Source organism: Balaenoptera musculus, chromosome 4 (genome assembly GCF_009873245.2).
Source record: "Balaenoptera musculus isolate JJ_BM4_2016_0621 chromosome 4, mBalMus1.pri.v3, whole genome shotgun sequence".
Classification (NCBI taxonomy): Eukaryota; Metazoa; Chordata; class Mammalia; order Artiodactyla; family Balaenopteridae; genus Balaenoptera; species Balaenoptera musculus.
In genome coordinates this window covers 67,002,402-67,023,079 of record NC_045788.1, presented here as the reverse complement: position 1 = coordinate 67,023,079, position 20,678 = coordinate 67,002,402, and the positions used below count along the sequence as shown (strand labels likewise).

Genomic DNA, 20,678 nt, shown 5'->3' with positions numbered 1-20,678 from the left:
ATCAAGCATACTACTCCTGCCACTGCCTAGCTATGTGACCAGTGGGCCTAAGTTTCCTCATTTGTAAACTAAGGGAACTGAGTAAGACTTGCAGTGCTCAAACTATGTTCTGTCCCAGGGTTCCTCAATTTGTACACTGTTGATAATTTCGGCTGGATAATTCTTTGTAGCGGGAGGCTGTGCTGTTCATCAAGGGATGGTTAGCGTCATACCTGGCCTCTACCCATTAGATGCCTGCAGTACAACTATACTCTCTCCCCTGGTTGTGAAAACCAACAATTGCCAAATGACTCCTGGGCTGAAAAAAGTCACTAATTAAAGCAATGGTTCTCAAACTTTGGTGGGTATCAAAACCCCTGGGGAACTTGGTAAAAATATAAAGGCCCAGACTAGATTCAATTACAAAGCCAGGGCCTCTGGGCTTGTTTGTTTGCTTGTTTGTTTGTTTTTTAATTAGCTTTTAAATACACAACAAAGTTCGAGTACCGCTGTTCATGAGGAATTGTATTGATGAAACGGTTCTCGAAATATGATTCTTGCACCAAGAGCCTCAGCATCACCAAGGAATTTGTTAGAAATGCACATTTTTGGGCTCCACCCCAGACTTGGCGAATCATAATCTCTGAGGTGGGACCCAGTTGTCTAAGAAATGGCCCAGGTAAAGAAGAAGTGCATTCTTGGTAAACCCAGAAAGCAGAAATGCAAGAGAGGACTTTCTCAACACAGCATTGATACCATTAGGTAGAGCATTGCCTGGAATCAATTGCTCCACCCGTGTGCAATCGTGTGCCTTCTATCACTATATGGTCATGAATTTTGTTCTGGCTCAGCCTTAAAAGGCAGATCAGATTTTCCTTCTTGGGGAGGTGAGATCTGAGGGATGGCACATCTCAGACTCATGAATCCTCTATGCACCTGGGCCCTGACTCATAGACTTACTCTTTGGGCTATGGCATTAACTCTAGACCAGTGGTTCTCAATCTTGGCTTCCTATTAGAATCACTTAGGGAACATTTAAAAATCTCAATGCTCAGGCCAAACCCCAGACCAATTAAATCAGAATCTCTCAGAGTGAGAACCAGATATCAGAACTTTTGCCTTCTCAAATGATTCCAATCTTCAAGCACATTTGAGATGCCAATTGAACACTTTCTATAAAGTCAGATAGAGTTTGTACAGAGGGAGAAAAGGTAATAGGACATGCAGAAGGTTTGAAAGCAAATGTCAGTTTGGTAATCAGCATAAAGTTTGGTATGGCTACAACCTGTAAGCTTTTGATTCTGTGCCAGTGCCAATTCGTCCCCTAAGTTTTCTTAGATCCTTCAACCAGAAGCCATCTTTGCAGGCTCTGCATTTCTATAGCACTTTGAATCTAATCTAACATCTACCATTTCTATTATATGGTAGATGTTAGACTAGCCCTTGTATTATAGCCCTTTCCCCCACAGTACCTACTTTGAGAGTAGGTATCCAAAGATATAAATTTAATTGAAATATATTAAATGATGTGGAAATGTCATGGAATGTAGAGATAATCCATAGCAAAGCATCCTGGCACTTTGCCCTCAGTCCCACAGCAGGACTTCCTAGCCAATATGCTTCAAAACCTTCCACAAGTGGATTAATAACTCCGGACTCCAAAGTCTTTATCTGAAAAGAGAGACAAATCCTTAGAGCAAAAGTCTGGGTGGATGACCTAAGTGCAAATTCTGGAATACTGAACATCCAAAGTATTGAGGACATAGCTCCAAGGTGAAGCTTTTCCATCAGTGGAATAAGCCAAATAAGTGAGGTTTGGTGGAGAAAAGTAATAAGAGCATGATTCTTTGGGGTCCCTTGGAGTTACAGAGCCAAGGCTGTTTATGGCCAGAGTGGTCAAACCCAACAAAATGAGTGAAGGAATGAGCATGAAACTCTGGCAGCCTCCTGGGCCTAGTGGTGATTCCACGGAAAAACCTTCTTTGGGGAATTCATACCAGCTACACGGTAAGTGTTCTTTCCTGTTGCCCTTCCCTCTTGCTCACCATCCCAGTGGCCAGGGAGACTTGGGTGAGATTGCCACAAGCACTAGGAGACCACAGGAATGTTTCCAGGAGGCAGGCTGGAGTCAAGGGTCCAGTGCATAAGCTCTCAGGAATCCTTGTGAGAGTGTGAAGCCAAGGAACAGGAAAGAAGGGAACACCTTGGCTCAGAAGATATTTAAGAGGGAGGAGAAACAGAGGAACAGGAAAGCCTCCAGCTAGTCCTTTGGAGTCTGGCACCCATTTGTGTCAGCTTTCCCATTCCTAGACTGATGCTCATTGCTTAAGTCCTGGGAGTACTGGGTTTATTCAATTGCCTCTTTGTTCAACTCTTGCAAAAAGAATTTAGATCTGAAAACCGTTTGACGTGTTGGGATATTTGTCTGTCAATAGTAGATGAGGAACCTAAGTAAGGCTCAGTTGTGCAAGTTTACGGCGTTGGTAAACTGACCCAGGCGGAATGTAAGTACAGCTATTCCAACAATTCTCTGGGTCCTGTGACACCCTCCTCCGCACAGAAAGGTGGGCTATTCACTGTTCCCGTGTCCCTACTCCGTGCCCCAATGCACAGACACACACCCATACAAAGTGAGATGAGAAACAAGGGTGGGGCCTTCTCTAAGAGACGGAGCAGTAAGCAAGCTTTGATTCTGAAGGCCCAGGGTTGAGTCCTGCCTTCGCTTTTTCACAGTTCTATAAACATGGACTAATCACCTTTCTCCTCAGGCCTCCCAACGGGGCCAACTGGCCCTCTAGGGCTTTCCTCACAGCCGGAGAGGGAGCTTCACTGCTTCATGTGAAGGTGAAGGACGCTGCAAACTGCGAGGTCACGGACACATTTCAGAAAATGATGAAAGCCCTATCCTCGCTAAGCCGGCTTTTCTTCCTCTCTAAAAAGGGAGTAATCATGTCCATTCTGCAACCTCGAATGGACCCCACGCGTCAGGCTCTGCCCCCCGCCCCGCCCCGGGCTGGCCCCCAGCGGCGCTGGCTCTCTGGCTGGCACTGGGGTGTGCGGGCCCTGGCCTCCCGGCGGCTGCAGCCGGGAGCCTGCAGGGCGCGCGCTGGGCGCCGGCGAGCGGCTCGCGGAGGCTCGGGCAGCAGGAGGAGCGTGTGAGCTGTGGGCGTCCCTTTAAGAGCGGCCGTCCGAGCCGACCTCCGCCTCTCAGTCCGCCGAGCGCCGCCGGTCACCTGAGGCTCCCAGGGCAACCGGCTGGCGGCGGGGCCGGCGATCTCGCCCGCGGAGCCGGCAGACGGGGCCTGGACGCCAAGCGCCCGGAGCCGACTGCGAGCGTGGCCGGCCGGCGCCCGTCCGCGGCGGAGGATGCGGGAGCGCATCTGGGCGCAGCTGCCGCTGCTGCTGCCCTGGCTACTGCTGCCGCCGCCGCTGTGGGGCGGCCCCCCTGACGGCCAGTGCCCGGAGCGCGAGCCCGAGCCCGGGCCTCTGCAGCCCTTCGACCTGCTCTACGCCAGCGGCGTGGCCGCTTACTACAGCGGGGACTACGAGGTGGCCGTGCGCGACCTAGAAGCGGCGCTGCGCAGCCACCGGCGCCTGCGGGAGATCCGCGCACGCTGCGCCCGCCACTGCGCCGCGCGCCGCCCGCTCGTGCCCCCCGGCGCTGGCCCGGGGGCCGAGCTACCCTTCTTCCGCGCCCTGCTTGAGCGGGCGCGCTGCTACCGCAGTTGCCAGAGCCAGCGCCTCGGGGGCCCCGCGTCCCGCCACCGCGCCAGCGAGGATGTGCGCAGCGACTTCCAGCGCCGAGTGCCCTACAACTACCTGCAGCGGGCCTACATCAAGGTACCCAGAGCGCACACCTCACGCCCCCCGCTGCCCTGGGATGCGCTCCAGCCCTCCCCGCGGCTCCCGTCTCTTGGCCGTCGCGCTGCTCCTTAGCGAGTCAGACTGGGTCTCCTTTAACGGTTCTGTCTCATGTGTGGATCTACATAGCTGGTGGCCCGAGCTCTGTAACCAACACTCGATGAACTTGGGCAAGCCATTAGCTCTTTCGGCATCCACTTCTCTCTCAAAAAGAGGACTGTACCGATAAGACGTTTAAAGTACCCATTCAGCACTAATGTCTGAACGTTGGTAGAGCCGGGTCTAGTATAAGGTCTCCTCTCGCTTCATTCCCTGGTCTAGCTTCACCCAGCTTCTCTTCTACCTCCGCTCCCTCATCCCTCCTACAAGCTAGTCTGCACCTTTTCTTTGAAGTTTAAAAGAGAGGGGTCTCAAAACAGCAGAGTTAAAAGTAGACTTGCTCCGAAACCCATCCCTCTGCCTTTCCCCCTGCACTTAGCACAAAAAGGAAAGATCAAAGGTTAAAGAGGAGGTGTGCATGGAAGAGGTGAATCTGTGTGAGGCAGTCTCACTGAAAGTACCCAAAGTGCTGACTCTTTCTCCTTTGATAGAGGGCTTCCAGTTTCTGGAGGTAAGCATCGGACTGAGTTATTCACCATCAGATGCTCCCTCTTTCTGGTTTTATTTTTGTGTATTCAGCTTGCCTGAAGTTAGTGCCAGGATGTAGACGGTGTATATTGACATCTTCCCCCACATTCACAGTTTTAAAGATCTATGTGAATGCTTCGGCAGAGAGAATTTAGCCTGTGTTCCTCAATCTCCCACTCTCACTCATGCATGTTGCTCTGAACTTACACTTTCTCCCCCTTCTGCCTTTCTCTGTCAGTATATCAATGTCTGTTCTCCAGCTGTTGGAGAAGTGGCAGCTTTGGGGGTTGGTTGGTCATGCCAACCAATGGATCAGGCTGCATTTCTGAAGTGGTGAAAAATACACACCAGGTGCAGATATTCTAACGTCTTTTGAAGCTCATCCCATAGGGTCTCTGAGCTCACAGTTGGTAGGGCTCTCTGCAGATTTGCAGTTTTTGGTAGAGTTCAGGAAATCACAACTGTAACTAACTCTTAACTCCCAGTGCTCTGGCTAAGTTGCTACATTTAGTATCTTGGGCAAGAAATAAGGAGAAAGCCTGAATCCTTTCCAGGATTTGTCTTCTATTTGCTTGTGCCTCCTGAAACATTTGCTGAGGCATGTATTAAGTATAAATCTGCTTTCTTTTAAATGAGTGGCACAGTTTTTGGTAGTCTTAGAGAAATCAGTCAATAGCAGGCAGAGAGGGGCCTGTGAGTATCCGACAGCTGAAGATATACTAAGCTAGTTCCCAGAGCAGAATGTGGGTGGTCGAGTTTGGTCCCCCTGTAATACTGTCTTCCCAGGAGTCGCAGATGTGAGGTTGGTAGTCCTGCTGATTGTTCTGTCACACATCTTGGGCACATTTTCCTTTCTCAGGTCTGGAAAAGGAATGCATATTTATTTTCACTCCTATAAAAATAAATAACCACGAGGTAACTCTCAAAATGTGAGTGTCTTTGGTTCTGTAATTACACTTGCTTCACTGCTAATGTTAACATTGATCATTCTCCTGCTCCCATCTCCTGGTTGGAGGTCAAAGAAGATGAAGCCATAGCTTTAACATGCCTCAGTTTTTTTCAGTGAATTGATTACAGGAGATAGTCATTCACAGGTAGCTCTGTGGGTGAACTACTGGCTGTGGTCTGATGAACCAATGAAGTTTAAGAAGTCCTTTCAAAAATATGTGAGTTCATGTGCTAATTTCTCTTTTACTGGCAATGTTTCTGAGAGCAGAACAAATCTTGCATCTGCTTCCTGTTCAGCTCCACTCCAATAGGTACAATTTCTACATAATTGATAATCTTTTAAGGAGGAAATCTTCTTACCCCTTTGGAAATTCATTTTTGATGGGTTGGAGTTTACAGGAGCATCTTTATGAACATCGAATAAGGTGTTCCCTCCCTGCAAGAACGCCACAATTTTAGCCTTTGCTTGGCTTCTTGGGAATTTCACTCATAAATGCACACACACACACACACACACACACAATCTTCTGAGAGCAAAACAGAACTCTCAAAATAACAGTATCTTTGGGCTCTGGCAGGTTTGAATCCTAAAGTGTTCATTCCCTGATGACAGAGGGGTTCCCTGCATATACCTGCATATGATCATGGTACCTTGTGTTGCTTACTTACTTTGGATATCAGTGATACAGTCTGCATTTGAAAAGAATAATCCTGGGCCAGGTTGAATTCAGTGAGGACTTTGTAGCCAAGATTTGAGAATTGTGACTCCTGTAATATGGTCAGAACTAGCAGACTTCCTAGAGATAAGGAAACACATTTATTCTCAGCTAGGGGTTTGGTTTGCAAACTGTAGAAGCTCTTGGGAGATGCCGTTCCTCCCCCAAATCCCAGTTAGTGAGCCACTGATGGAAGCGGATTCTTTATGCTAGAATGTTGGAAGGGAAAGATTGAGAATTGTAAAATCTAAGGCCTGTTGAGATCAATTTCTCATTTCACAGATGAGGAAAGGGAAATCCAGACAGGGGAAGGGGCTTACCCAGTGTCACATACGATTTGATTTGATGAATTGAGCACAGGACCGGGAGTCAGGGGTCTGGGCTCTGCCAATACTTGATCATGCCTGTGCACATCCACTGTCCCGTGGAGTCACCTCAGGTCCCAGGGAATGCTGAGTCCCCAGGGCTATCCTTTTGCCAGATTTGGACAGCTCCAGGAATGAGTCAGTCCTTGTCCTGTGGGGTAACAGACACTCACTGCATTTATCTTAAGGGCTATTCTGTAGAATCTTCCTTAAGCCCTGGCATGCTGGGAAATCCTCTGGACAGCTACGAGGTGGTAGTTCCACTTAGATCCTATCCACACTTTTTTGTTTAAAGGCAGGGTGAGACTCTTCAAACTATCAAATTTTATTATTTCAGATTGTAAGATGTAACTCATGATTCACAGACTAAAACCTAAGATAAAGCTTTAATCAGAGCAGTCTCTGCTTGGAAACCTTCGCTGGTTTCCCCTTGCTTCTGTATAGAGCCCACAGTGTTGAATACAGCACCCCTCAGCCTGGCCGCCCCTTAACTTTACAGGCCCAATCTCCTCCCACTCTGCCATCCTTCAGCTAGAGGGAACAATGGATGCTTAATTTTATGTGTCTGACACTTCTGCACATCTGGGTTTATTTATTCGTCTTTGGGAGGCATGTAGGCTCTGGCATGGGATCGATCTGGGATTGAACTTTAGCTCTTCAATCTCTAGCTCTGTGACTGCGAGCAAATCACATAAACTTTCTAAGCTTTAGTTTCCCCATCTGCAAAATGGGGAAATAATGGGACCTACGTGATTGGTTTAGGTTTAAGAGAGGATTTATATAAAGCACTGGGGACAGGGCCCATTTCTGTTTCCAGAAACACTGGAGATGTATCTCTTATTATTATTAGTTATAACAGTAGATTTTCCCACCTTCTTCTCTGTGTGTTCAAATGGTAACTGTACTAGGACAAATATACCTATTTCTGTGAGATCCTCTTTCACTCCCTCTGCAACCCCCAACAATCCATCATTTCTCGCTCCTCTGAATGTCCACAGTAGAGAATATGTTCCTCTCATATCATGTTTCACTTTGAACCTTGTTATGGAGAAATTCATATATTTGTGCATCACTTATGTGAGCTCCTTGAGATCAAGAATGGTCACAGGGCTTCCCTGGTGGCGCAGTGGTTGAGAGTCTGCCTGCCAATGCAGGGGACACGGGTTCGAGCCCTGGTCTGGGAAGATCCCACATGCCGCGGAGCAACTAGGCCTGTGAGCCACAACTACTGAGCCTGCGCGTCTGGAGCCTGTGCTCTGCAACGGGAGAGGCTGCGACAGTGAGAGGTCTGCGCACCGCGATGAAGAGTGGCCCCCACTCGCCGCAACTGGAGAAAGCCCTCGCACAGAAACGAAGACCCAACACAGCCAAAAATAAATAAATAAATAAATAAATAAAAAAGAATGGTCACAGTCATTTTTGCACCTCCTAAAATAGGAGTTTCCAGATCTGGAAGATGAGCAGATGCATAATTATTATGAATCCCCTGGGCATTAAAAATGTGATTTAAAATTGGAGATTTCGGTTCAGTAGGTCTGAGTTGGGTCTCAGCATTTATATTCCCCCCAAATACCTAAAACAGGGGGCAGTAGCAGTACATGCTCAGTATATGTTTGTTGAATGAATGATAGTTTGGTTGCTCGTGTATGAAATACTGTTGAAAAAGATTTCTGTGTGGCGGCAGGAGGTTTTCTCAAATTAGTTATTTGGTTTCCTGGCTGGTCAGTTGGGGGAGAAAGTTATAGAAGGACTGTAGATTGCTTGACTTTTCACTCTCTTCTACTTGCAAGTTCCGGCTAATGTTGCAAACCTCCTTTCCCTCCCCCTCCATTTTTTTTTCTAATTTAATCCTTATTTCCTAAAACTATGCTTTGGAAAATTCTTGACACGCTGTGCCTGTTTTATGTACATTTGTGGAATTTAAACAAATGTAAGTGAGATCCTTTTCTTTTTTCTTATCTGTGTACTTTATAATCAGGCATACTTTGACAGTATCTGTTTTTCTTTCAGTGTTCCCAACCATTTAGTAAAAGAAAAAAAAATTAAAAAAAAAAAAAGACAACCAGTGCTGCTTATTTATGTTTTACTTAAAACAAGCTTGCCCCTCCATGTTTTGTTTCTAAGTTGGTGCTTTGTGCTATTTGACCTTTGTTTTTCTTCTTAAGATTAGAGGTGGGGGGGAAAGGAAATGCAATTAAGTTAGGCAATTCTATCTCCCTCCTAGAGTCAGCTCCCTAAACTTCCTTTTTCTTGACCATAATTTATTTTATTAGTGGTTTCTAGAAAAGAAAAAAAGTAAGTTCAAGGATTTTCCTCACTCTTGTTCTGCTTTATCAACTTCTTTCTCTTTCTAGATGAAGGCCTTTAAAAAAGTTTGAAACGTAGGCCACATGACATGTGCATGATATATATTCTATTAGTTCAGAATAAAAACTTTTCCCAAATCCCATATTTAAATCTCTTTTTACCTATATGTAGACTATGTACATTTTGTCCCCAAATTATTTCAAATAGGAAGTTGATTTTACGTCTTCTTGAAATAGTTGTTTTGAAGTTTCCTGGTGGTTATTTCCTCAAGGGGTGAGACTTTTTTTTTTCTTCTTACATTTGGACTTTTTCTTTTTTTTTTTTTTGAGCTTGAATCATCAAAATCCACTAGTCATCATCTTTCTGTCCCACTCCTTAGGAAGGAAACCTGGGAGCTTCTTTGTGTAGCCAGCTCTTAGTTCCTGTGTGCTAAGCAGATAGAATTTCTTTTGTTTCCTTCCAGGAGGCTGACCATTTGCAGGCCCAGTAAGCTCTTTATCAGTCATCCATTGTGATTGCAAATAGTCAGTGCCACAGCAGCTTAAAATTCAATTAGGTGAGGGGAGCACTTGCTTACAGGTTTTCTCCTATCTCAGTCTGGCGAATCAGGTATTCCTTTGCAAGTTTTAATAAAAGAAAGTAATAAACTGCTTGTCTCCACAGATCCCATCTCTGAGAAGCAAATGTATTCTGTCACGAATATCATTTGCTCAGTGATAAACTCCAAAGGGATAGGTGTGTGGTATTCTTTTGGGAATGTTTGATAAAATGTCAGTTTGCTTCGTGGATGGAGTTTGAAAATTCTGCAAAGTGGATGGTTTCGCCTGAAATGAAAACTGATTGGATTTGGTGTAATACGGGTTCTTTTGTATTACTAAGGAATTGAGTAAACTTGAGCGTCTTAGAATCCCCGATCTCAGAGAGCTGGAAGGAACCCCAAGAGAGCATCTTGTTCAACCCTCTCTCTCCAAGTTAAATAATTGGTTTGGGGCAGTGAAGCAGGGGTGAGAGAGGGAGGGATAAGTATTTTCCTTAAGAAATGCGGTCTTGCAAGGGTGAGGAGTGATAATTATTAAAACGGTAAAAATGCTACAGCTTGAAGGAACCTCAGAAATCATGAAGAAGTCTATCCCTGTCACTTAATAGCTGATGACACTGGCCTCAGAGGTTCCATGACAAATCAAGGAGGGTCAGCAAGCAGAGCTGGGTTGGAATGTAGATATTTTAATTTTTAGTCCAGTGCTTTTTCCGGACTCTGTGCAGTGGGTATTGCTACCTCCTGAGGGGCAGTCTGGTGAATCAGTGGTGCCACTGAGACCTGCGGTTGACCTGGTGCCTCCAGAGACAGTGCAGATACAAGGCCCTGCTTCCTGGATCACCCCACCCACCCTGCATTTTCATTCACGTGATATGTTGGCCACTTAGCCAAGAGTCACTGTTGTCTGGTGGAAAATTTTGCATTTCTCATTAGGAAAAATAATTTCTCCTGTCTTTTTTTCCATTCAGCTTTTCTCCTATAATGCTTTTTCTGTCCTTTTATTCATCTCTCCTTTCCTGCTGTCTGACTTCCTAGCTATGTAATTTCCATGAGAGCTGGCCCTCATTTACCAAATGGCCCAAACACATCTTTAAAAAAAAATGATTTGTAGTCAGCCTTCTGTATGGTATGTTTCAGTGCCGTGTGTATGATTTTTGGGGTTTAGCACTGAGGAGAGCTGCAGGCTATAGTCAGAAGAAGCTGATTTCACTTGACCACACTCCTCTCTGCTTTACATTGTTTTCTATACTTATTTCTCTCTTTCTCTCTCTCCTTTCACATTCCGTGTCCTACTGGTGATCTACGCAGTGAAATTACATCTGCAAAGGAGAGGGTTGATGGGATCAATCAAGGGAGGAGAGAAGCAGGTAGTGGTAGAGGTAATGTTAGGGCTTTGGTTCTAATAAAATGAAGGCCATAGAGCCTCTTATTTAATTTGCTCCACAGACCTAGGCGTCTACTTCTATGAAATTCTTTTTATGTCCCTTTTCTCCATATGATTTGTGCATGAGTTGAGCATATGTTGGGAAAGATATTCATTTCCCTCTCCTCTTGGCTCCCCATCTTTCTGCAACTGCTCCCTGCCACATTCATAGAACATTTGTGTTCCCATCCTCCCATTTTAAAGATGGGAAAATAAAATCTGAAAAAGAATCAAGTTGTCCAAATTTACCCAGCAGTTTAATGGAAGAGCCAGGATTAGAATCTAAGAACCCCAGTTCCCATCTCTGTGACATTGCTGATGACCGCTAATTGTAAGACACACACTGAAAACACGAACTTAACAAAATTAATTTGATACACATAGCATGCCAGTTACATTATTTTCCAAACGGGATAGACCCTGAAAATAAAAGCTACCTTATGCAGTGTTATTCCTTGCACTACTATTCTGCCCATTTCTGGGAAAATCTCATAAACAGGCCCCTGGATTAATGCTGTTCCCCCAATAAATCTAATGAAAATGAATGAGGCAAAGAATCTTCTTTGGAAGGGAAATGAAGGTATAAGAGCCAGAAGGAGGGAGATCCAAGAAGTCAGATTTTCCAGAAGTTCAGGGCTATCAGAATGATCCTGCTGGAATTCATTATCTACAAATAATGGGTTGAGTTTTTGTGCAAGTAATGAGACACTGCTGAAGATTACAGTGTAATTATACTGGAACTCTGGAAAAGGAATGGAGAAAAGCAAAAGATATAATAAAATAAATAAATCTAAAACAAAACACAGAAACTGTTAACAAACCCTGAATCACAGGAAAGTTAATTCAGCCAATTTTGATTTATTCTTTCTGCTCGAACGCTAAATTTTTAGTTTTCACTTTGCCAAGATTAATAGGCTTGCACCAAAAAAATCAACACATAATTAGGACACCAGACACAGTGAATTACCTTAAAGCCAGATTTGGCTGTTTTCAAAAATGATCTCAAATTATAGTATCAAAGATTAATCCAGAAGACCATAAAAAAATTATTTCCCCACTGAAGTAAGAATTATTTCTTAGGAATATTTTTCAGATTGAATCCAGAAACAACAATCAGCATTTGATTGTAGTACAAGGCATTTAGTAAATGCCACCAGGGACAGAGACTTTTCACAGACAATTATTGTTTCTATAGGATGATCAAGGGCTCAATTACACGGTGGAATCTTCAGGTATTCAGGTCAGTAGGCATTTAAGCTGGAGTTTCTCAACTTTGGCTTATTGCTATTTGGGATGAATAATCCTTTGTTGTGATGGGCTGTCCTGTGCATTTTAGGACGGTTAGAAGCATCCCTGGCCTTTAGCTACTCAACAGCAGAAGCAACACACTTCACCTTGCTTCTAAGCTGTGACAACCAAAAAATGTCTCTATACATTGCAAAATGTCTCTTGGGGTCCAAATCACCCCACATTGAGAACCACTGATTTAAACATGTAGCCGTATTTAAGATAACTGGGCATTGAGATTAGACAAGTACAAATCAAGTTTTGGACAACCCACATGCTAGATGGCAATTTACCCACTGATGAATCATGATATTTATGAAAAAGTTTGGCTATAGCGTCATATCTTTTATGAGGGGAATTCCATTGGAAATAGAGCCTCTTTCTCCAAGATGCAAATCACTGGGCTTGTATCCCGTAGCTGGTCCTGCCCGTGGCTGCGCTGATTCAGCTTGTAGGAAAGACCAGAGTAGTCTGGCTTCTCTCTACTTATTATCCGAACATGACAGGACAGGTTACTTCAGCAATACAAACTAACACCTTTCAATTGTGAACTCCAAACTCCAGAATTAATGGGTTTTTCATTCAACTCGGGAAGTACCCAAACTCAGTCATGTAAAAGTAATCCACTGCAACTCTTGGTTTTCTTGGGGTTAGTTCTTTATCACATATACTCTTAGAAAGCAGCTTGACTCAAACCCCAAATGCCATCTTATAGAAGGCTGGAAAGTGGGGAAAATGAGAGGGGGTCAGAGGAAAGAAGAAATGATTGTGAGATTGAGAGAGAGAGAGAGTCAGAGGGTGTCTCAGTCCTTTTGGGCTGGTATAACAGAAGACCATACTCTGGTGGCTTATAAACAACAAACATTTAATTCTCAGAGTTCTGGAAGCTGGGAGGCGAAGATCATGGTGCCTGCAGATACGGTGTCTGGTGAGAGTCTTGCTTTGCTGTGACCTCACATTGCAGGAAGGTTTCTGGAGCCTCTCTTATAAGGGCATGAACTCCATTCATGAGGGCTCTGCCTTCATGACCTAATCAGCTCCCACATGCCTGCTTTCTAATACCCTGGGGACTAGGTTTCAACATATGAATGTTGGGGGAACACAAACATTCATACCATAGCAGAGGGAGATGCAGAAATAGATGGAGAAAGATGAAGAGATGATAGCAAAAATTAGGTAAAGGAAGGCAAGAACAATAAGTCAAAAAGTCCAAGCAGGGCCCCACATGTGACGGGAGTTTACACAAAACAAACATGGGGGAGGAGATATGGGGATATATGTATATGTAGAGCTGATTCACCTTGTTATACAGCAGAAACTAACACACCATTGTAAAGCAATTATACTCCAATAAAGATGTTAAAAAGCAAACAAACAAACAAAAAACAAACGTGGATGTTGCATCCTCTGAAATCCATGTCTCTGTAATAAGACCAATCATCCGGAAGCAGATGTTGGTCTTTCTTGGCTCCTGTAATGCCAAAGGCCCCATACTTGGCTGAGATGTTTCTGCCTTGATACAGCCCAGGGTAGCAGAGCCACTCAGTTTCCTGGTGAAACAGAGAAGGAAGGAATGGCTTTGGGGCAGATTCCACATGCACAACAGTGAATATTTACCAACTGTTAAGGGAAATGCCATTTTGCCATTTCAGGTTTCTTTGAAATCCTAGGTGTAGCCAAATGTTCCCCGTTTCTTCATTTTGCAGTAGGGAAACTGATTAAATGGTTAGATGGTATGTCTGAGATCACACAGCTAGTCGGTAATAGAGTCAGAATCTGAATCCAGGCTTTTCTGATGACAAAACTGGAGTTCTATTTTACTTCTCACGCTTTGGATTTTGACATGAAACAGGCCTATATTCAAAAGAGTCCTGCCTTTTATTAGTTATGTGACACTGGAAAAGTTCACATGTATGAACCTGAGTTTCTTATCTGGAAAATGGGGATAATCATACCTACTTCACTGGCTCCTTGTGAGAAGTTAATTTAAAAAAAAGTGTTGTGGGCTTACTTATGTCAGTACTGACACAGGAAGACAGTTGACCCTTGAATGACATGGGTTTGTACTATGGGGGCCCATGATTTTTTCAGTAGTAAATACTACAGCACTACATGATCCCCAGTTGTTGAATCCACAGATTCAGAATAGTGAATAAGGAGGACCAACCGTAAATCATATGCAGATTTTCAACCACGCAGATGTTGGTGCTTCTATCCCCCCATGTTGTTCAAGGGTCAACTGTACTTATTCCTTGCCTCATAGCTGCTATGGAGAGAGAAAATTTGTAAGGGAATATGAAAGGCAAAAGAATAGATAGGCAAATATATCATGATAAACTGAGACGATAATTACATGTACAATAGGTAGAGAAAACTTGGGGACACACAAAACAGGAACTTTACCTGCTCAGTTGAAGCTACTGACTTCAAGTTTGATTCTCTAGACATTGGCGCATATGCTTAGCAGTTTTCTTTCACCATCAGACTAAAACGAGTCATCTTTTTAATGAGAACTTAGGACTGCTGTTTGCTGTTTTGAGAAATGTCCTTTTGCTCTCTCCCCATTACATTCTCCAACCCTCTGATTTCACAGTTTCCTGAGATTGTGCCCTCTTCTTAGTATTTTTCAAAAAATAGCCTCTGTTCAAACACATTCCAAACCTTCATTGTTTCCTATTAACAGATAAAATCTCTTCCCACAGACCAACGCATCTTGGGAATTTTAAACCCCTTTAAGCCTCTTCACCACCCTGATCTCAGGTACTCCTGGGAGATGGCCTAGGTGTGGGAATCAACAACCATCTCATCACAGCTACCAAAAATAAGACTGCTTCTTGTATAACAGTCAGGCAAATGGAAGAGTAGCTCAAATAAAAATATAGTTGAGTTCTGAGTCCAGGAATCAAGCAATTTAGGCCCTGTCCCCAATGGTGGCACTAATGCCTGGAGGTCTCCGTTCGGACAAGGGCACAGTTGGGCCAGATGGTTTATAAGAACTCTGCTACCTCTGCCTGAGATTCTAAAATACTTTAGTGGACAGGTACACTGTGAGCCAACCATCTACTTGTGGAAAAGAAAAATGATGAGATAAGGTAATGGAATACAAAGCGGTAGAATGGAGATAAAGGAAGGTTAAAAGGTCAAAAGAAAGGGGGTACTTTCAGTGTGTCTGATGCTAGTCCTCACCTTTGGGCAATCAATCATTTTAAAGTAAAGCTTGAAGAAGGACACACTAATGTTTAATTTGGTGGTACTTTAAGAGGTACAAGATAAACTAGGGCACATTCAGGAAGGACAAAAAGATACAGATAAAAGACTCAAAACTATGTTTTATGAGAAACAGTTGAAATAGGGATGAGTAGATAAATAAAATAAAAAAAGAAGTTTTAGAAAGATCGTTATCTGAGACAATTGTTCTTGATCTTTATGGCACCTAGGAATTGAACAAGTAGGCCCAAGTAACAGAAGGTACAGAAAACAGGACCTTGGCTCAGATATGGAAGACTTTCCTAACACTAACAGCTGTTCAGATATAATAAATAGCCCAAAAAGAAGGTGTTCAAACATAAGTCAGACAAATGCTTCAACAGGGAAGTTGCATTTAAGGTTTAAACATTAAAGCGATGTTGAGATCGATAAGATTTAACATTTTCCAATCCAGAGTTAATAGGACTCCATGATCTTATGAAATGAAAATGTCTTATACCCACAGATGGTGTATCATTAAAGACTTTTTCATTCGAAAAAATCTTACAGCTTTTTCTCTATCCTGCTTCTTAATTCTGGCTAATGTAATCTTAGACCAGGGTCACCAGCACACTCCCTCTAAATAACTTACATAAGGCAAAAAAGGAAAGAAAAAAAAAAAAACAGTGCCAAGGCCTTAAAACACACATGGAAACACACACACACACACAAACACACACAGGGAATATTTAGCAGTAACCGTATCCATATGTATGATCTGCATCAGTCCTTTGATTTCTGGTTCAAGTATCTCTGAGATAACATCTGAAAAGGATTTAGTTGCATAGTACCAGTGAGAGTTTTAGGTTAAATGGGTAACAACTGATCAGAACAAACATGCTTAGGAATTGAAAGTGGGTGCACCTCTCTTAGTGAGTGTATTATGGTATACTCAGAAAACCCAATTTCATTCAGAGTCTTGGCGCTGCTATTCTAATTTGCTTCGTTTGTGTGCTATCCAGAGGCTAAACTGAAAACCTTGCCGTATTCCACACTGTAGTTCAGCTATCAAACCTTCTGCCAATGTCCATTCTGGTCAGTTTCACATATGAGTTGCCAGGGTGTCTGCCCAGATCATCATATTTAAGAATATTTAAAGAATATTAAATGTTCCTAAAGAATGTTTAAAAAAAATCCCTTTAGCTGGCTCCTTCTCCTCTGAAATTATTTTCTTACTCTCTAATTGGGAGGGGGAGGAGTGCCTGCTACCCTTGGGGAGGAGGGGAGTGGAAGTCCAGGCTTCCTGCCCTAGGAGCTGACCAAGGGCAGGGGGCAGCAAGATTTTTTTCCCCTGGTGTTTGGCTGGAGTTGGGCAAGTATGATCACAGATGTTTCTATTCTGCTATGCCTCACTATTTCGGTTCTTTAACTAAAGGGAACATGCTTTGGGTGGGGCCTTTTTGTGTCTGCTCCCATTGGTATGTCCGGGTTGCAGGCAGAGTCCAATCTGGGATATAAGGGAGACAAAAAGAAAACCCAGGAAATTCACCTCTGTGTTCAAGGGGCAGGTCCTTAACCCATCTGCCTCTTCATGCCACCTTTCTGAATCTTCTTGTGTCTGTCCGGAGTTTTTAGGTGTGCTCAAGAGAAGGTCTAGGGAGAAATGAATTTACTCCATCTTGTTCAGAATCAGAAGTCTTCATGCATATATATTCTTTAAGTGATCTTTAAATTATAGTGATGATGATGATGAATACAATTTGAGTGGACTTTATTTAAAAAAACTTGAGGTAATCTTTGTTACCAATGCTTTACTGCAAAAAGCTACAGAAAAGCCTTTCTGATCTCTAATAAAAATCTCTAGTCAAATCTCATCACTACTTCCACCACAACTGGGTTTATGTTAATGAGGTGACCTTTGGAAAGCACCTAAGGAGGGGGCTGGTTGCCAGGGGAACCAGCATTGACTGGGGGGTTGGAACTTTCAGTCCCACCCACTGATTTCCAGGGAGGGGAGAGGTGCTAGAGGTTGAATCAGTCACCAGTGGTCAATGAGCTAATCAATCATGCTTGCATAATGAAGTCTCCATAAAACCTCAAATGAGTGGGATTTGGAGGGCTTCTGGATTGGTGAACATGTGGAGGTGCTGGGAGAGTAGGGCATTTGAAGAGGGCTTGGAAGTTCTGAGCCCCTTCCCCATACCTTGCCCTCTGTCTCTCATCCATTTGGTTGTTCCTGAGTTATATCCTTTTATAATAAGCCAGTGATCTAGTGAGGTAAACAAAAAAAAAATCTCACCACCACTAAATCAAACCTAAGTAGATCAACTGGACTGTGCTATGGTTCATATAAGGTTGTTAAGTCTTTCCTTAGAGGTGTAAAAAATCCCAGCCCTTTAGCTGAGTTGCCACCCGCCTTCCCTTTCACTTATTTATAGGTCCATAGAGGAGACCCCTCTGGAATACTGTGATTTAACTCTTCATAAATAAATAAGTATGTGATCATTCCGGTTCATTTTCCCAATAGGATATTTAATAAAGATTTTCCTACCATGTTATATATGGGAAACCAATTTAATTTAGGGTTTAGAATAAGAAAAATGCTCCTAAGTAACAATTCTCTTTTCTCTTTCTCACTGTCGCAAAATCCATATGACAGTCCCATAATCAATACTTCCTATGTTCCAGGTTATTATGTGCAGGTCTTTGACCTCAACATTCACACATGGCTAACATCACTGATTTTTTATAGTTGGTAGGAACTTGATACTTGTTTGTTGAAATTGAACTGTCAATTCTCCTAAGGCATGAATTTATCCCTTTAATACTCCATATAGTTAGGCATTTAAAAATGCCACTCTATGCACTTGGTCATCATTTTGAAAGAGGGCTCTTTCGTGAGGGTGCCAAGTTCATAGGTCAATTTACGATTATTAATGTGAAGCTGGGTGGATGCACTGGAAACAGTGCTAGTTAGAGTAATGAGTTCGGAGACCGTGGCTCTAACTATAACTCTGGCACTAACTCTCTATGGTGATAAGATGATGAATTTCTCCTTTCTGGGCTTCAGTTCCTTCACTTATAAAATGAGGTGATTGGAATGTATACTCTTGAAAGTCTCTATTAACTTTAATATGTTTTAATGTTTGGCAGAATATTTCCTTGACAAAACAAGGTCATTAAATGTTAGTAAACTGTGAAACTCTCAGCAATTAAACTGTTTGCACCTCAGTATGGTCTCAGTAATTACTAGTATCTTACCCTCAACGTTAAAAATTTTGATATTTAGACACTAAAATGGTAAGCTTAGGCAATATAAAACACTGAATATATTGAAGAGGAAAGCCAAATAGGCAAGCTTTTTGCGATCATAGAAATAGTCTTTTTCAGCAGTGTCAGTGTCCTGAAGAAATATTTTGATCTCATCAGTCGATTCAAAGACTGTATCTCTCTTTTCTAAATTCAGTGTTAGAAAAAGTGTTGTATTTACTACACAGTTTTGCAGACTCCCTTCTGAAAATTTGTAAGCTAATAGTTAAGATTCAATTTTATTCAACATTTTCGTTATTTCCTGTAATGACAAGAGCAAGGACAATGTCAAGATCAGGATATAAAATGTCAGTGCCAACTGTTCTCTGTGAATAAAGCAGTTTTTAAGTATCGACATTCAGGCAAGACCTCTTATTTGAAATGTACTTTTTGTTTGCTGCATAAAAAATCAAATCAGTGCTCTATCATCCATTTGGATTTCAACACATCTTGTTCCAACACACCCATGTTCTGATTCACATAATATTTTGAGTTAAACCAGAACATTGAAGTCTTTTTCATGATGCATGGGCTTTTAGTGATAAATGAACAAGGTACTCCTGACTTTTCCCTTACATATGTACCAGTTGACCAGATGTGATTCTTCTCTACTGGATTATCCAACTATACAGTAAAATATAGTTATATCAAAACATATGATAGTAATTGTCCTTCCTCATTGTATGTATTGTATTATGTGACATCTTGCAGTCATTTAAAAATGGAATTTTTCCAGAAGCTCATTCTTCTTTCTTTCTAGTCATAATATGTGTTATTAATTTTAGACTCTTTTTTATAAGCTTCTAGGCAGTAGTATTCAGTGTAATTATTTTTGCTATAAGGAGTGTAACTTTGCAAAATGTCTTTTTTAAATCAGGTATATTATTTTTAGTTCTGGTGTTTGTTACTGTTTTTATCTCTACTATCAGCCTTTGGTGAATCACTAAGGAACCATGTATCTTTTTCTTTTTTTTCTTTTTGTAGAATGGTGCTATATCAAAACATAGCAATGATAATACAATTGCAAATTTAATAATAATAAACAACCTGTAAATGTTATAAAGTAAGAAAGATTAGATGCACCTTGATAACTGAATGGTAGCTGACAGAAAACACCCAGAGTAGTGCAGCAAAGAACTTGTATGACCTTAAGAATGTCATGATTATTAAGACCATCATGGGATTTCTATGAAAATTGAAATCTATATTTTCAATTAAATGTAGTTTAATTGAACCTACCTTTTTCAATTAGTGCAATATACCTTAACGAAATCACTTTTAAGTCTGAAACTGTTGGCGGTCCGTGTAATAAGCCATGGACGATGGATATATTTTAAGAAATACTGTTCTAGAAAGTAAATGAGGTGGTGTTTTATGACCTTCCACAAGTTACTTAAAGCCTCTGTCTTTAAAACAGGGTTAAGTCCATAGGGGTGTTGTGAGGATTTCATGAGCGAATACCTGTCAGGCACCTAGAACAGCACCTGGCTCATAGTATAAGCACTCAGTAAATAATAATTGTTGCTGACGTTATATTATTATCAGTATTATTTTTCTAATGGGCTGCCTATCATCTATTATTCTGTCTTACATCTGGCTTATATAACTTAAGAAGAATTGTGACAATTCTAATTTTCAGACCTCACCTTCTTAATTTTTAATTTTGTAGCATGAGATTAACGCTACCCTAGTGCTGTTTAAATCCTAAATGGTATACAGTGTGATTACAAAACAATAGACTGATTCCACAGATCCCTGAAAAAGTCTTTAATTTCTTTGAAACGATTTCCCTTTCTCTGAAATGGGGGATATGCTACAAATATTTACTCTATTTATGCAACAAGTTTACTATAAGGATCCAGGAAGGAATTTTAACAATGTTCAAGTTCTGTACAAATGTAATGTAAAAGTAAGTAATTTCTTATTCATATAAGAATATGTATAATTTGTTAAATTGTTTCATGTCATAAAATTACTATTACTTGTTTATGTATAGCTGATTCACTTTGTTATACAGCAGAAACTAACACACCATTGTAAAGCAATTATACTCCAATAAAGATGTTTAAAAAAATTACTATTACTATAGTAATAAAAATTTCTCTTACATTTTTTACCACACTAAGCTGCTC

At 42.0% G+C, this 20,678-nt stretch overlaps 1 protein-coding gene across 1 annotated transcript in view; it reads left to right on the top strand.

The window, feature by feature from the left end:
• The first annotated feature begins 3,057 nt into the window (after positions 1-3,057).
• P3H2 (prolyl 3-hydroxylase 2) overlaps positions 3,058-20,678 on the top strand; it is a 155,506-nt gene continuing 137,885 nt past the window's right edge. Inside the window, exon 1 of the mRNA XM_036851238.1 lies at positions 3,058-3,819. Coding sequence (XP_036707133.1) covers positions 3,346-3,819 — 474 coding nt within the window. The 5' untranslated portion in view covers positions 3,058-3,345. The remainder of the gene's footprint in view (positions 3,820-20,678) is intronic.